This window comes from Sus scrofa, chromosome 11 (assembly GCF_000003025.6).
Source record: "Sus scrofa isolate TJ Tabasco breed Duroc chromosome 11, Sscrofa11.1, whole genome shotgun sequence".
Classification (NCBI taxonomy): domain Eukaryota; kingdom Metazoa; phylum Chordata; class Mammalia; order Artiodactyla; family Suidae; genus Sus; species Sus scrofa.
The window spans coordinates 61,104,927-61,123,304 of NC_010453.5; the positions used below are offsets into that span (position 1 = coordinate 61,104,927).

Sequence of the window (18,378 nt, forward strand, 5' to 3'; positions counted from 1 at the left end):
GGCCTGGGAACTTCCATATGCTGCAGGTGCAGCCCTAAAAAAGCCAAAAAAAGAATTCCTCATTCTTTAGTTTTTATAGTGCTTAACATTGAAGTTTTTATTCTGCTTTGCTCTACTTCTAAGTCCCTTTGACTTTTTCTCACTTCCTGTTATTTGCCTAGGAGATTTTCTTCTATATTTAGGACTTCAGTTACCACCTCTATTGACGGTAAACTTCACATCACTTGCCGAGTCCACTGATTCTGAGGTCACGTGTCCAACAGCAAACCTTCATGGTGTCTGTGGTTGTTATACTAGTAACATCAGCATTACCTGATGCTTCTTGGAAAAGTAGACTCTTGGGCCTTTGTGCCAGACCCCGAGCTATTGAGTCCACATCTGCATTTTGGCAAGATTCCCAGATGTTACACACTAAGTTTGAAAATTAAGATTCAGAGTTCCCACTGTGGCACAATGTGATCGGCAGTGTCTCTGCATCAGTAGGATGAAGGCTTGATCCCTGGCCTGGCACAGTGGGTTAAAGGACCTGGTGTCACCATGGTGAAGTAGGTAGCAATTGCGGCTTGGATCCCTAGCCTGGAAACTCCCTACAGGGCAGCCAAAAAAAAAAAAAAAAAAAAAAGAAGTAGGGTTCTACTTGATATATTTTTTTTTTCTGGATGTTTTCCAAGAAAAAAAAAATCCTAAATTGAACATGGTGAGCATGGAATTAATTAGTTTTCACTCATTTATTAACTTGGTAACTAGTTATTGCATGCACCATATTGTCTTTGCCACTGTTTTAAGGCCTATAGTGGTGAACAAAACCAACCAACAAAATCCCTACCGTCTTGCATTTTTGTTCTAGAGTTGGAGACAGATAGGGAACAATAAAACAGAGTAAATAAGCACATTACATGCTAGACTAGGAAGTTGTATGTGCCATGGAGGGATGAACATATTGAGCAAAATAAGGGCAATTATTCATATAGTGAATAACCCAGTCTTTCTCTCTATCAGCTGACTGGGGAGGAAGAAGACAGGGTTATCTTAAATTTGATACTTTATCTGCCATTTCCAAATTCCTAATGTCTTTTAAATCTATCACTTTTCATAATGTTTACCAGCAGGCTCCCCCGCTCCCTGCCCTGATCTTTATATTTCTTGCTTTGAACTTGGTTCTAGTCGCCTAAATGACCTCACTACTTTTCTATTTCCACAATATGGCCATGGTGATGTCACTTGCTTGCTGGTGAAATTTTCATGACTCTTCACTGCCTTCTGAATAAAACTGAAACATGTGATGATCAAGAAGGCAGACTAGGGAGTTTCCGTCGTGGCTCAGTGGTTAACGAATCCGACTAGGAACCATGAGGTGTGGGTTCCATCCCTAGCCTTGCTCAGTGGGTTAAGGATCTGTCATTGCCCTGAGCTGTGGTGTAGGTCGCAGACATGGCTCGGATCCCGCATTACTGTGGCTCTGGTGTAGGCTGGTGGCTACAGCTCCGATTAGACCCCTAGCCTGGGAACCTCCATATGCCTCGGGAGTGGCCCAAGAAATAGCAAAAAGACAAAAAAAAATAAAAAATAAAAAAAAAGGCAGACTGTAATCTGGCTTATTCCTACCTTTATAATTTCCACAAGCACATTTGTCACTAGCTAAACCGTTTAATGAGTCTCTGAGTACCTATGTTGTTGTTTACTTTTGCTTATCATGTTTTTTGTTGTTGGCTTCTTTGGTGTTTTTTTTTTTTTTTTGGCATGTAACAGTGAAATGTTATCTTCTTATTTCTCTGTTCTCAAATGTGAGCTGACTGATTAATATGTATTATTGTTATAGATTTCTGCCAAAATATGCATTCTTAGAAGGCAGGGACTGTTTTGTTGAGCCCTGGATCCCAAAGACCAATACAGAGCTTGGTACTCCATAGTGGTCAGTATTTTGTGGCAAATAATTGATGGTTTATAGAAAGAGTAGACATCTATTAGGAGAGGATTCCTTCAGAGAGAACGCCTGTAAAGGCAGGGAGGTGTGTTTGGAGAACAGCGAGCGTCTCACTGTTGTGGGACCTATGGCTTCTTGCTGAATTGAGGTGCGAGGGTACTTTCTATATCTTCCCAAGAAATATGGCTTTAATGCTGTAGTGAATAGAGGGCCATGGAGGGCTTTTAGCAAGTGAGTGGCCTCATCTGTGGGCTACAGATTCAAATTTTATAAGGTGGCTGTTGTGGAGGATGGGAGTTGATTGTTAAGGAACAGACTGGAGGTATATCCTCCTGGTGCAGTGATTCTAGAGAAAAGTAATCAGGGCTTGCACTAAGGCTGTGACCATGGTGTTGGGCAAGGGGACTGGTAAAGTACCATGTCACGTTTTCCCCTTTATGATCTAATGATTGTGAAGGGAGACAGGAAATGAGGGCACCATTTACTGAAATTGAAGGAGGAGGTTTGGGTACCATAAAAACATTTACTCTGTTCTATGCGACAGTTTGGAGGCTCAACCCTCGCAGCCCTTTGTCCCAGGCCCTTTTATATCTAGAGGAGTCTGTGATTCCAAACAGGTGGTCATTTATAGTGAATAGAATTGAGGACAAGAGTCACCCATCTTTCTGCTCATTAACCCCCACATCTCTTGGAAAGAACCAGTCAGTTGCATCAATTATATTTTAGTAGCTAGAGCATGAGACTGTATTTGTTCATGCACTCCAGTTGTAAGGACATAGCCATCATGGAGAGACTTATTTTCTAGTAAAGGAATTCAGTAAAGTACAAATAAGCATCTCAGTATGCTGGTGAGAAGACGAAACATTTTTTTTTTTTTTTTTTTTTTGGATTGCACATGAGTTAGAGATTTATGTTTCCTGTGGCCATTTTGTCATCATTTTTCTGGTTAAGTAAGCTTTGCTAAAAATTTTAGTAAATACCAAACACTTGCTATGGAAACATCTCATCTTCTCTATGATTGCAGATCTTATATATTTCAAAGTTACAGATTAGTGGTTCCTTACAACTCCAGCAATTTCCTTAATTAGTTCTTTCAAAACCAGTAAGAGGGAGAATTATAAATTAATACAGTTCTATATCAGTGCTGTCAAAATCAGATTCAATTTTTAAAAATTTGGTTACTCTATAACTTAGTCACCCCTCCTCTTTGATTTCATTTTAAATAAATTATTTTTAAAAAATCAATGGAGAATATAATTTCATAATTGCTACATTTTAATTACTCATTCGGGGAATTTCTGAAAATTGCTTTCCTTCCAAAATTTCCTTCTGTCCCTGCCTTCTAGGCCAGGGGACGTTTCCTCTGGATCAGACTAGTGGCTTTTCATTCCTCCCCCCTGAAAAAAATTTGTTTATGTAAAAAAAAAAAAAATCAAAACTAAAGTTTTTAGGATTTGATCGTTTGAAATGGCAAAACCCAACTTCTTGGGACCTCAAAGTGTAGTTTTGAAACTACTAATTCTTGGCTTTCTCAGTTAAAAAGCAAACTTACTTTTTTGTTATTGTTGAAATATCTGTTTCCATAACTGATAGTGAAAAGGAAAGAAGTATGAGAGTCAGAAAAACCTAATGGGTTAAATAGTACTCCTTTCAGTATCTTTGTTTTCGTGCTTCTGAAGTGTGTACACATTCGGGTTCTCTATATTTAGTAAAGACATATGCCTTTATGTTCTTAGACACCAAAGGGAAGACCCAGATGGAAAATCACCAAAGTCTACTAAACATTTAATCAGTGAGCAATCAGGCAGCTTGCTAGAAGCCTCTGACATTTCTATATGGAAAAGAGGGTAGTTAGCATCTCTGTGGTTTAGATGCCGGAAGCTAAGTAAAGTGGTGTGTGTGTGTGTGTGTGTGTGTGTGTGTGTGTGTGTGTGTGTGCGCGCGCGCGCGCACACAAGCGCATGTGCCCAGGCACCAGTCGCAACTTCTTAGACCTGGAGTTATATAAAATTCATACTCTGAGAACTTTTATTTAAAAGCATAAATGTGAATGCAGTTTTAAAAAAATGTAGTTTTCATTTTATTAGAAAAGTCTTAAATTGCATGAAAATTAGAGAAAATTTTAAACGTTGCCTTTCATACATCATACATAAGACATTGGGCCACTTATATTAGCATATGTTACGGATTTTGGGGTGTAATGGATTTCTTTATTTTTTTCCATCTAGAGAATTTATCAACAGCCTCCGCCTGTACAGGACGTTCTATGGCGGCCTGGCCGATGAGCTCTGTGCTAACGAGTTAGCAGCTGGTGATGGGGAACCTTGCTGGAACGGAGAAGATATCGTGAAAAGGTACTTTGTGTGGCGTGGTCTGTGAAAACATAGCGGCCACTGTCATCCTTACTCTTTTCCCAGATCTTGAATGCATTACTTCAATTTTAACTATGCCACGCAGGTGGGAGTATTCAGTAATTCCTTCTCTTTAGTTTGTCAAAAATAAATTTGGTTCTTTTGACCTTTGGGAAATATGACAGCTTTCTGGGGTGTTTTGAAAGTTCTCTCATCTTTTCTATTTGCGACTTACTTCCAAATCCCACCTTTTCAGCTACTTAAGAAGTACTTAACTTCTAGCCAATCCATCTTGTTTTTCAAATACCTTTGCCTTTTTCTAACATTGTGAGTATTAGAAAGTGATGAAATCTGGAAAAATGTGAATACCTATGAATAGATTTGTGGATATACGTCACAGCAGTATCATATGTCCATTCTACAATTGTTTTATTGATAGAAGGAGGGAAGGAGGGAGGGGGAGAGAGAGAGAGAGTGTGTGTGTGTGTGTTTGTGTGTGTGTAAGTGCTGGTACTTTTACATATGTCTGAGGCATTGCTTATTTGTGTGTTCTCGGTTGTTCTCAAGCTCAGGAGTGAAGTTTTTCACCTTTTTTCCCTCATTGTCTAGAATTTCTTTGACAGTTTATTTTCCTTTGCTTCCTATAACTAGTTGTACTCTCAAGTAATCTCCTGAGCTTGAGAAAGTCCTAGATTCTCCCTCTGTGAAAGTATCATTTGTGGATATAATTGGCTGGGAATTAGTCCTTTGATTTGTCCAATGCTAGTGATTATTGTAGACTGTAGAATTGTGTTGTGTTTGGATTTGTATGTTTTAGTGTGTTTTACTCTGAGCAGTCTGCAAAAGGGAAAGAGAGGGTGTTAAACTTTCTGATTTATAAACATACCTGATTTGGCATAAAGGTAGGTAGGTTAGTTACCACAAGAGTGAGGAGTTTATTTAAAATGTCCTTTGGAAAATTCAATTTACCATGATAAACATATACAATAGTTAATTTTAATATGAATTTATATTGAACAAATGTTTACGTATTTTTGGGTGATCATATTCATTGAAGTCAAAGGTTGCATTCCTGATATATTAAATGACTTCCTGTAGTTTATATCCAAATATCTCATAGGAAATCTTCAATTTCAGAGAAAATAATTATTGAACACAGAAACTGTAATTAAATTCAAATAAAATATTTGGCTGACAGAGCGAGTACTCTTTTTTTCATTATGCTCCTTGGATGTTGAAATGTATTTTTAAATATATCTTTCCTGCTTTACAGAGAGCAGTTGTAGCATGCACAGTATTTTAAGCTCTTGTAGTATTCCATGTTAATAAGATTTCTGCCACGTAGACCTAGTAATTAAATTCCACTTTGACTTATCTGTTCTCTTTTCACATTGTTCAAGCTAGAATTGAACATTTTTGCTTATTAACAATTTTTCTACCAAGGCTAATGAGAATTTCACTGTGATTAATGAACAATTTAATATAGAACATATTTAATATATCACATTATATTATGCATTTGATTCTAGAGATGCAGGAACCTTAGTTTTAGTTTATCCCATTCCTCTTTAGACTATTTGGTCTGAGGTTTGTATAAGAGGAAATATTGTTGGAGAAATCAATGCTTTGACAAAACTTTTTATTTATTTATTTTTTGGTCTTTTTGTCTTTGAGGGCTGCACTCATGGCATATGGAGGTTTCCAGGCTAGGGATCCAATCGGAGCTGTAGCCACTGGCCTACACCACAGCCACAGCAACGTGGGATCCAAGCCACGTCTGCAACCTACACCACAGCTCACGGCAATGCCAGATCCTAAACCTGCATCCTCATGGATGCTGGTTGGGTTTGCTAACTGCTGAGCTCCTATGGGAACTCCAAAACTTTTTATTTATTTTTATTTATTTATTTATTTACTTACTTACTTATTTATTTATGTCATTTTAGGGTGGTGCCCACAGCATGTGGAAGTTCCTGTGCTAGGGGCTGAATCAGAGCTACAGCTGCTAGCTTACCCCACACCCACAGTAATGCTAGATCTGAGCCATGTCTGCGACCTACATCACAGCTCATGCAATGCACTAGATCTTTAACCCACTAGGCAAGGCCAGGGATTGAACCCAAATCCTTATTGATACTGGTTGGGTTCGTTACCACTGAGCCATGACAAGAACTCGCATTGACAGAACTTCTATTTTCAACTCAAAAAATATATTTTCTTCTACATGATATTTTTTTAAAGACATCAGTTCACGGTTTATGAATAAAGCAAGAACTCTCTATAGAAAGTGCCCATGTTTCTGATAAAGAAATTGAACGATTCTCCTTATGATTACTTGCTTCCACTTCCCGTCTCCCCTCTTCTCACAACCTGCCTCCTGTTTGCCAGCCATTCAAGGGCACCATCTGATTCTATTCTCCTGTGGACACCTTTCACTTTGCTTATTTTTTTCGCAAACAGCATGCTTTATCCATTCCTCCACTGATAGACATTTAGGTTGCTTCCTTGTCTTGGCTATTGTAAATAGTGCTGCAGTGAACATAGAGGTGCGTTGTCTTTTTGATTATGGTTTTCTCTGGATAGTGGGATTGCAGTGTCATACAGTAGTTCTGTTTTTAGTTTTTTAAGAAACCTCCACATTGTTCTCCATAGTGGTTGCACCAATCTACATTCCCACAAGCAAGATAAGAGGGTTCCCTTTTTCTTCACATCCTCTCCAGCATTTATTGTTTGTAGACTTCGATGGTGGTCATTCTGATCAATGTGAAGTTTTACCTCATTGTAGTTTTAATCTGCATGTCTGTAATAATTAGTGATGGTGAGCCTCTTTTCATGTACTTTTTGGTCATCGGTATACCTTCTTTGGAAAAATGTATATTTAGATGTTTTGCCAACTTTCTGATTTTTTTTTTGATATAGAGCTATATGAGCTGTTTGTATATTTTGGAGATGAATCCCTTGTTGGTTGCTTTTAGATATTTTCTACCATTCTGTGGGAGCCAGTGCTTGATAAAAATTTAGAACAGAATTTTTTTTTTCAAGGAAAAGTCAGTACTAAAATATAAATACCCATCATATTTGGTTAACTGATTGATCATGGTATAGTATTCATCATGGAATATTATGTGACATTTAAAAATGATGCATATTTATGTCTGCTAAAGTGGATAACTTCAAATAAATATTAAGTAAAAATAGTTAAAAGTTGGATATTAATTATTGGACCAGCAGATTTAAATAAGTAAATAATTAACATTGGCTCAACATAGAGTATTTCTGGAAAGTTACTTGAAAACTGCTAATATGCTTAAAGTACAGAGGAGACTTTTTTATTTGCATTGTGATTATGTTTAGTGAAAACATGTTATAATGATAGAATTATGGGCCATTATTATTCTCTCTTTATAATTTTTGGAAGTAAAAGAGCTATTTTTATATTGCATTTCTAACCAATTTGGATTTTTGTAGTAATTTTTGATATCATTTTGTCAAGGTATTAATGGATATGTTTTGGTCTCCCAAACTACTGCATTTATCTAAGACGGCTGCTGTTAGTGTCAAGTTCTGATGAATGTTACTTACAATCCTGAATTATAAGCTTCTTTTTCCTCAAGAAAAACAAAATATAGCAGTGATCACTGTGTAACAGCACAGAAATCCCCTATAGGATATTGATTTCAGAGACCTGTGGTTAGTTGAGATAAATAATGCCATTAGATTTTAAAGAAATGAGTATCAAGTGAATGTCTACCATGTTTGGGGATAGTCGAGGTTTTTTTCCTTTCTTGTGTTGGGTGATAATACTCATCAGGCTCATCCTAGAGAAATTATGCCAAACATATCAAAGGATAAATTGGTGGCCAAGATTGAGCCTATCATTCATTGTAAGAATGAAGCGATTATTTTGGCAAGATTTTTTTCTCCTGAAGGCATTTTTTAGGAGATGATTGATAAGATTATTTATGTGCACAGACGTGCTGCCTTGAAGAATAGGAAAATCATACAGATTGTTTCAATATTATGACAGGTCGATAAAATTGGGTCAAATCACCTTCGTGCTCATGAAAGAGATGGAATTCCTTTGTGATTGTAGATGAAATATCTCAAATAGCTATAGCATATAAGGATTGTTTAATTCATGAAATAAAATCTATTTTAATTTCAAATGATTTTAAAGAGTGCATGCTTACCATAGCAGGACACCAAGGTCCATAGTTCAGACCGTTTCTGATTAACGATGAAAATGCATTACTGAAATCTGTATAGTCTTTAACTCTTTAAATCCCTCTATCTACCCATCCTGTCTCTTCATCATGAAACAAAATTGTTCTCTGAAAGGCATACTAGTACTTGCTCTGTTCTCAGTTCCCTGTGATAGCAAATTAATTGTTTGATGGTTTGCACTTGACTTTCTGAGTACTGAAGTTCAGGTGACAGCTACTTAATTATCAGAGCTTCCTTTTCCCTTTTGATTAATAGACAGATAATCCAGTAACTCTCACTCAATCTCCAAGAATTTACGACTTCTCAACAACTCTTAAACAAGCCAACACCTGTTAAGTATCTTAGTAAAATTAATAATCCACATGATTTTGACTTCATCTTGGTGGAGTTAATGTTCTTTAATTCTTCTTTCCTAACCCAGTGTTTTCTTTTTGAACTTGTATGGTAAAATGCCTCTTCTCAACATACTTTAATAGAATTTTTAAAAATCAGATAAAAATATAAAGTCTTAGAAATCTTTGAGGTTTTATACTTGTCTGTTATCAGTTTTCTTTCCACCCAGATAATGACTTTTTCCCTTGCCATAAATTTTTTTACCTCACTATTTTCCCCTTTTAGCCATTATTTATCTGGAAAGCTACTTCATCTTCAAATTTTCTTTTTTTTTCTGACCTTTCTGCATTCAGTTTTATTTCTTTTTTCTTAAATACCTGGCCTAGTTTCCAAATGTCACAGACTGCATTTAAAACCCAATCAAGTCTCAGGATTGTTTGGAATTTTATGAGTGTAACAACTGGTTGTTTTTTCTATATTGCTTATGCAAAGGCAGGGTGTTCTGCATGATGGAAATACCAGTCTGTTTTCTTTCTTTTTCCTTGCAATTTTGACCTACTCAAAATCAGATTTATAGTATTGAATTATGCCTTTGTTATCATATTTGGTTCAGAACTGGATGTCACTTCAAAGGTGTGATGACACGTCGTTCCCACTCCTACCCCACTGTGGCAATCTACCATGGACCTTGGTATTTCCCCTATTAGTGGAATCACTTTCCACTAAATTGTTTTCTTCATACAACTGTATATACAGTTTTGCCAAACTCCCACTTCGAGTACAAGTTGAAGGAATTCCCTCATTTGTGTTTTATTGTCACCTCTAAATCCACCGTGACACCTTTAGTATTTATTTATCATATATCTTCTTTCTACTGAAATTTATTTTGTATCACAGCTCCTGTATTATCTGACAGGCTAAAAATGATATCATTGAACACCTACCAATAATTTTTTAAAGATAACAGGACTCTCAGGAAAAGGAATTTTTGTTAAGTGTTAGTGAGAACTAAGGGATTTGGTGATTTGGGAATGTGGCTTGGTGATAACATTTTGGTAGTTAATATGTAGCTCCAAAATGAAACCGAGTGTCTGAAAAGTAAGAAAGGAGATGAATCATCAAAGTTTCTTTCTATGGCTGACTCTGGATACTGATTTTTTTTTTTTTCCTAACTTAACCTTCAGATCATGCATGTCTCATTGTGTGCACTTCCATAGGCATTTTTGTGAAACCAGAGTCTAAATAATTCTAAGAAGCTCCTGTGTTCTGGGTTGGAGACACATTAGGTAGAATCATCTTTATTGTAGATGAGGCACCTGGGTTGGGGGTGCATAAAAGTGCCTAGGCCTGCCCAAGATCAAAAGTCTAAGTCTACTGTCTTCAGTAAGGGAAGAACAGAAACATTTTTACTCTTTCATGGCAGAAGTAAAAAGTGTCATTTTAGATGTATTATAAGGGACTGTTAAATTCCTCGCATTGTAGTAAACATATTCTAGGTCCAATGGGATAAGCACTGACTCGTAAGCATTGGGGTCTGAATGAACAAAAATGTGCAGAGCTCTTGGCTGGGCACTGTCTCTTTCTGCTTCCCTACAGTACACTTGCTTGGCACATAATTTTTCTTTCAATGGTAGTATCTGAAATAGTTATCCCATAGTTTGTTTCTATAGAAAGTAGTATAGGAGATGGTAGCACATTTTATCAAATTTGTTCCAAAGTCTGACCTTCCTACCTAGTGGTAAAGCCTAGGCAAATATCCATTCTTCTCTGGTGAATTTCATGTTTTCTTAAAAATGGTCCATTCATTTGGCAATAATTACATATCACATTTCTGAACAGAGGAATTTCTTTTGAATCTTTCTTCCCTGGCTTATTGGCTTCTTAGTCAGTTGTCTCCTATTAAGCATGCAGTCATTACATTCAGGGAGCTGGACTCAAAGGTGAAAGTAGAAACTGTTTAATTAAACCCATTTCAAAGGCTGCTTTTCCTTTGTCACTAGAATGAAGTCATGGCTAGTTCTCAGAATTTTTTTGGTCACTACTGGTGTCTGAAGCATCTTTAATTGTCATTAACTCCATAAACAGTCTGAATTCAGTAATTAAATTCAGCCCATTAAAAGTCTAAATTCAGTAAAGAAAAGATCTAGGCCAACTTAATAAGCAACTCGAAACTTCATTTCAAGTGGCCATTTCTCCCCTTGCCCATTAGGTACTGCTTCCATCGAAGAGGCGCCTGGGGAGGGAAGCAGTGGACAACTTTGGGTCCACCTGCTAATCCTGGGCTCTCCTTGTCCTCCAGCTGATGCTTCTGACTCCTGCACATTCAGAGCTGGAGGACAACGGGACAGCAGTGAGAGAGAAGGGATAAGAGAAAGGGAACATTCCTTTAGACTGATCATTTTCTATCTCTCATTAATGATTCCTAACTTGGCATAAAGTTATTAAGGCTGATGGCCAGGGGCTTCTGTGTGTTCAAGACTGTGCCGCTCTTTTAATCTTCTCCATCTGATGGTAAACCACCGGCTTTTTTCTGCTGACTTCTGTAGGTTTCACTTCTTTCACCTGGTCCATTCTATCCTGTGTTTGGTGGAAGTACAGGCTGTACCCAGTGGAGCTGCCTCTCTTGACTCTGCTGCTAGGCAGGCACCTTCAGCTAAGAACATGGGCTCTTTCTGTTTTGCTAGGTGTGGACCAACTACCAGTCCTTTAAATCTATCAACTTCCAAAAATCCTTCAGCCTTTCTCACTTAGGATGAATGAACGTGGGGATGACACAGTAATCGGACAAGTTGCTTCGAAGAAATTCTCTCCTTTGGCTTCTTCAACCTCAATTCTTGAATGCTCTTAAGCAGGATGTCAAGACGAAGGAGTCAAAACCAGTGTTTAGCCATCTACTTTTTATATCTAGCATCTCAGTTTGGAATGCCATCCATCTTTTTAGCTGAAATGGAAACAGAAAGAATGCTGTTTCAGCCTCTTTTTACATGTATTGAAATTTGTGGGTAGAAGATAGAAAATTAGACTTCATGTTCAATATGGCAGTTGACCTTGAATAGGATACAAAGGTAAGTGAGACTTTGTCCCCACCTCGGGGACTTAGAGTCCAAAAGCAGTTTCATACTATGTACACAGCAAAGCAAATACTGTGAAATAAGATAGACACAAACAAATCCCACAGGCTTACGCATAGGGAAGAAATCTCATTTGATTGAGAAGGATTTGAAAAGTATTTAGTAAAAGACGTAATATATGGGTCGCCATTCACTCATTTAAAATAACTTCCCTGAAATATTTATGAATTAGATGATGTCTGGAATTTGCTTTAAAATAATTCAGTGAATAGAGGGAGGAGGGTCAGACTGTATAGGAAATAAGGTTTTCCTTCTGTGTGTAGATTGTCATGGAAGGTGAACTCTGGGTACAAGTGTTCTTTGTATTTATGTATGTGTGAAGATTTTATAATAAAACATAACAAAATACAATGCATAATACAATTATGTGTTTAAGAATCTATTCTGTTCTGGATGATGGGGATACAGTAATGGACCAGACAGACGGGAGTTGTTTCTCATTTAGATGAGGACACAGAGGAGATGAACACTGATTAAAGGATTACAAGTGTGAATGGTTTGCAAACTCTTGAAGGTTCAGGGGAATTTTAATCAGCAGACTTGGAATCAAGAAACAGAATGGAAGCATGACGTTCTTGAATGAAATACACCAACTTTGGTGGCCTCTTAACTGCATTATTTCCATGTGTGTGTGTAACCCTTCAGGTCTTCTCTTTTCCTTCTCAACACTCTTTCATTTGAGCGTCATGGGCATGTCCTGACCACTTAGTAGTAACTTTCACTTGTTCATTATAGTGTAGCCATTCATTCAGAAAGTGGGTAAAGCCCAGAGGCTAGGAACCTAGACTGAAGAGACAGATCACCAAAGTTCCCAGTAAAGTTGAGCCACTGCAGCTATGTGAATTCAGGCACATTTATGAACATCTAATTGTATCAGTTTTCCTCTCTTTAAAATGTGGCTGAAAAGAACACCTATCTCATTTGAGAATTAAGCTATTTTTACGGACAATTTAGAATAGTAGCCCTCACATGGTAAGCATTCAACAAGCTGTTAAATATTCTTATTAAGCAGTTTATATTCATTTACTTCAGTAGGAATGAAAACATTATTATTGTTGAGCTTCTCTCTGCATTGGATGGGTTCTATCATGGATCTGAAGACTTGTTTGGAAAACAAAGACATGCGAATGTTGGTTAATGAGCCAGTAACATGAATATGTGAGATCTTGGTTTGGAAGTAGAAGATAGTGCCTTATTAATAGTTTAAAGGATTTTGTCATGGGGAACAGAAGTAGAGAAAATAGAATTTATCAAATGCTCCAGTTTTGGAAAACTGTGGTCTGTCTCGTACCCATGCAATTACATCAGTTTTCTCAAGGGAGAACTATAAGTTAAGATACAAAGGAAAAACATTATAAAGATAAAAGAGAAGTATTTTACTCCCAAGCAGTAGTTTGAGAACAGTCCATCACTGTCTTAGAGTCGATCATAATGAACTATGGGTTGACTGGAAATAAATGTCTGAAGCCAGGTGAAATCTCAGTACATCACACAACAGATTGTTTTGGTGATGCGACAGTCTTAAGGCTGCTACACTTAGAGTCCTTTCTCTTCATCCACTGAATTCCCAAAGGAAATACATGTCATAAACAGAATCACTGGAACAAAATGAGGCTGAACACCAGTCATCACCATGTGTCAAACTACTCAGTTTCCCGCCAGAACAACATGGAACAAGGAAGCTATTTTTAACCTGTTACTTGCTTCCATCAGAGACTGTGTGTAGAAGATGACAAAAAGTAAAAGAGAGCAAGATAAAAGTTCACTGAAGTGGAAACCTAAAGGACCTTTTCCCATCTGTTCGGCACAGAAGTTGTTATCTCTTTAGGGGTACAGATTTCATCACAGTTCTATAGACTTGTGACTTCCAGATTGTGTTATTGCAAAACAGGAGCAGTCTTCAGGGGCTCCAGGAAGCCTATTCCTACGTTAGCCTGAGCTGTTTCTTTTTTTTTTTTTCTTCATTTTCATATTAAGCTTAACATGTGAAAAACTATTTCCTTTTCAGTAAAATCGATGTTAAGTTCTCTCATCTATAAAGATGGCACATATTTTCACTTAGACTAGCTCCTACATTTCCATATCATAAGATATAAATTCACCAGTGAATGATGTATTGTATTTTAAAACGCCAGAAGAGACGAAAGGGAACAGTTGCTTATTCGTGATACTTTCTTCTTCCAATAAAGTCCGGTATAGTATCATGTATTTTACAACAGCCTAGCCACTGTTATCAGTGCATTTTATTGCCTAACCATCAAAATCCGTACTTCCTGATGTGTTCCTCAAAACAAAGGAGTAAACTTCACTGGGTATCGTTGAAGTGGGGTTTCTAAATGTGATTTGAAATTACTTTCACATTAATGAATGTAATATCTGAGGATTATTGATCTTTGTATTTTGAGTTGCATGGTTAATTATGTATCTTATTGTTCCAAAGATGTCATTTTCTCATGACTATACTGAAATGAGAGAATGTTCTTTTTTTTTCTTTTGTCTTTTTAGGATTGCACCTGTGGCATATGGAGGTTCCCAGTCTAGGGGTCAAATCGGAGCTGTTGCTAGTGGCTTATGCCAGAGCCACAGCAACACCAGATCCAAGCCGTGTCTGCGACCTATGCCACAGGTCATGGCAACACCGGATCCTTAACCCACTGAGTAAGGCCAGGGATCAAACCCGCAACCTCATGGTTTCTAGTCATATTCGTTACTGCTGCGCCATGACGGGAACTCTGGGAATGTTGTTTTTTTTTTCTCTTGGATAGATAGATGAATGAAGATTATTATTTTTGAGTATTTTTTAATAGACTCCATTTTTAAAGTCCTCGGTTTAATCAGTTTTATATGCAAAGGAGCCGCAAAGAGTTCAAGTTATAAATCTATCTTGAAATCCAAGAATCTTAGAATCATGAAGAAAATGAATCTGAAGTCTGAAAAGTAGCCTAAATGTTGATTCATCTGAAACTGTACAAAACTGTGAACAATGGTTGGGAGAAGAGAAACTGAAAATTGGATATACACTTTGGGATAGTGCTTAAATTTTTCATAACATTTCTGTTTTATGAAAAATAATATTTCCATTTTAAGATGTGCTGTATAATCCTTGAGTTCCTTCTCTCAGCATCAGATAACCTGTGCCTGAACTGGTACAAAGCTGCTCATTTCTTTACCCCATTCTGTGCAGTTCCGATAGCAAGAAAACCCTTCTTCTAATAAAGTGAAGACTCTTGCTAGGCAGTTTGGATTTCATTCTAGGTGCATTAAGAAGGCATTAATATATTATGTGTGATGATGTAAACATTTTCATGTAAATTAAATATTAAATGATAATTATGGATATGGATGAAATATTGGTCCTTTTTTGGATTATTCTAGACAGAATCAAGGTATTTATAGGTATATTGAATCAGTAAATCAAGAGCATTTTAGAGTAACATATGTAAATTATTTTGTATCAAACAAAATGAATAAGTCTTCTTTTAGTAAACATGGAATATTTAAATATAAGGGGTACTGCACAGTAGTAAAATGTACAGTGCTTCTGGTTTGGAACTAAGTCTTTGCCAGCTAATTTGAAGTCATGCTTCTCAAACTGCCATACATGTTTTTTCAGAGATAAGTGGATAAGAGATGCTTTGTGGGGTAGAAAGAGCCACAGTACAAAAATGAAACCTGCAGTGAGAGGGCTTTCTATGTGATAAGTATATAATCATGTGTTAGATGTATTAGTTAGGGTTCTGCAGCTAAACAGAACCAATAGAATCAATAGTGTCAATCCATCTATTGTCATCATCCATATTTAGAGAGAGATTTTAGGGTACTGGCTCATGGGATTGGGGCTCGGGCAAATCTTGGATCTGCAGAACAGGCTGGAAGTTCTGTTAAGATTCAAATATTAGTCTTGAATCCAAAGGCAATCTCAAGGTAGACCTTCTTCCTTTCCTAGAACCTCTGTCTTTTCTCTTATGGCCTTCAACTAATTGGAAGGAACCCGCCCACATCAAACAGGTGATCTGCTTACTCAACATCTACTGTTTTTCATGTTAATCACACCTAAAAAGTCCCTTCGCAGTGACATCTCCATGAGTCTTTGGCAAAACTCATTGGGTATCAGAGCTGGGCCATGTTGACACATAAAATTAAGCATCACAAGTAGTATTCTAGGTGATGAATGAGATGGCAACTTTGTGCCAAAGTTTATGTTCTAGACTTGGCAGGATTTAGATTAAGTCTCCAGGGAAAACTGTTCTGGAGAAATCACATTTAAGCTAAAAATGGGGGGAGATCTGATTTTTGCACGTAGAGAGAACACGATGCCTCATGTGCCTGAAAAACAGGAGGGAAATCCACCTGAGTGGAGCAGGGGAAGGTGAGTAATGCTTGAGGCCTGTCTGGAATGAGATTGTAGTTAGACAAGTGTCAGATCGCATGGGGCGGGGAAGGAGTTTGGATTTCATTCTAGGTGCATTAAGAAGTCATTGGATATATCCAGCACAAATGAACATCTCCTCAGAAAAGAAAAACATGGACTTGGAGAAGAGACTTGTGGTTGCCTGATGGGAGGGGGAGGGAGGGGGAGGGATCGGGAGCTTGGGCTTATCAGACACAACCTAGAATAGATTTACAAGGAGATCCTGCTGAATAGCATTGAGAACTATGTCTAGATACTCATGTTGCAACAGAAGAAAGAGTGGGGGAAAAACTGTAATTGCAATGTATACATGTAAGGATAACCTGACCCCCTTGCTGTACAGTGGGAAAAAAATAAAAAAATAAAAAAATAAATAAAAAAAAGGAAAAAAAAAAAAAAAAAGAAGTCATTGGAGGTGTTGAGCCAAGCCTGATGATATAATCTAGATGCTTCATGGAGAGTAATTTTGAATGTAAAGTTGGAGAGAAAACAAAGAGAAATTTACTTTTCCTGACTTGCTGATATCTGCATAGAATGAGAGAGAATGAAAAAAAGAATGAAATTGAACATGTACCTCTAATGAATATAAACATTATTAGCCACAGTGAATATGTCACATTTGTGTTATCTAGATTTGTCTTCTTTGCAGAGTAATATAGACCATAAAAAAAAATCACAGACTTAGGATAAACCATGTGCAACCCATGTCACAGAGGGACTTTTACCCCTTGTAGTCCTACATCAGATGAGTTATAGAAATAGTAAAACTCTGATAGAAAAGTGCATCAGTAGGGAATTCCTGTTGTGGCTCAGCAGAAATGAACCTGACTAGTATCCATGAGGATGCGGGTTTGATCCCTGGCCTCACTCAGTGGGTTGAGGATCTGGCATTGCTGTGAGACTACAGACATGTAGACTACAGACATGGTTTGGATCCACTGTTGCTATAGCTGTGGCACAGGCTGGCAGCTGTTGCTCTGATTCAACCCCTCTGGGACTTCTATATGCCCACCTGTGACCCTAAAAAAAAAGAAAGCAAAGAAACATGCATCAACAAACAGTTTGCTAAAACTTATCAGAGCCTTTAACCATATGAAAAAATACCCTCAACTGTGCAAGTTAAATGAAAGAACTTCCATTTAGTGCAAATTAGTGCACATTAATTTAAAAATTATTTTGTATGTATTATACTGATAGAGATCATTAAATCTGATAATTCACAGCATTGACCAAAGTGTGGAGAAAAAGGTATTTAAATACCTCAATAAGAGGGACAATTATTTCTACCTTTGAAGGGCAATTAGATAACATATATAAATATTTCAAATGCATATGACCTATGAAGCAACTGCTTCACATGTAGGAATTCATCTTCAGACACACTAACATCCATAAACAAAGGAGTGTGCGTTGCACATAGTTTATGTTTGCATAAGGTAGAAACAACCAAAATGCCCATTAATAGGGAAAAATGAATGGTTATGTATATTTAAGAAAAGGAATATAATTTTTATCTTTGGGTTTTTTTGGTGTGCCTTTTCTACTGTTTGTTTATTTTACTAAAGTATACTTGATTTACAACGTTGTGCCAATCTCTGCTTAATTTTGAATTTTAAAAAGAAAGGTGTACAGGTAGTGATATGGACATAGCTACCAAAAAGTATTGGAGGATATGTATAGGAAGAAAGAAACTATTGATTATAATTCTATGTGCTTTCATAATTTATCATATGCCTTCAGTCATTTACCAAGAGAAAATTTAAAATAAATTTATTCATGTAAATGTTAAAGGAAAATTAGATATTGCTCTGAAATATGAAAAAGATGTCTTGCATAGGAACAGTATCTTGAAAAGCCCACACATTTCAAATAAAATACATGCAAATTGTCAAATAAGTTTCTTAAGTAATTTTTCAGTGTAAGGTTTAGAATGATTTGAGATGGGAATTTCATCAAACAGAAAATAGTAACTGCTGCCCTGAAGGTCAAACTAATGGTTTGGAG

At 37.0% G+C, this 18,378-nt stretch overlaps 1 protein-coding gene across 3 annotated transcripts in view; it reads left to right on the top strand.

Moving 5' to 3' along the window:
* GPC5 (glypican 5) overlaps window positions 1-18,378 on the top strand; it is a 1,358,912-nt gene that overhangs the window by 313,927 nt on the left and 1,026,607 nt on the right. For all 3 annotated transcript variants that reach the window (XM_021065368.1, XM_021065370.1, XM_021065369.1), the window contains exon 5: window positions 4,153-4,278. In XM_021065368.1, coding sequence (XP_020921027.1) covers window positions 4,153-4,278 — 126 coding nt within the window. The remainder of the gene's footprint in view (window positions 1-4,152; window positions 4,279-18,378) is intronic.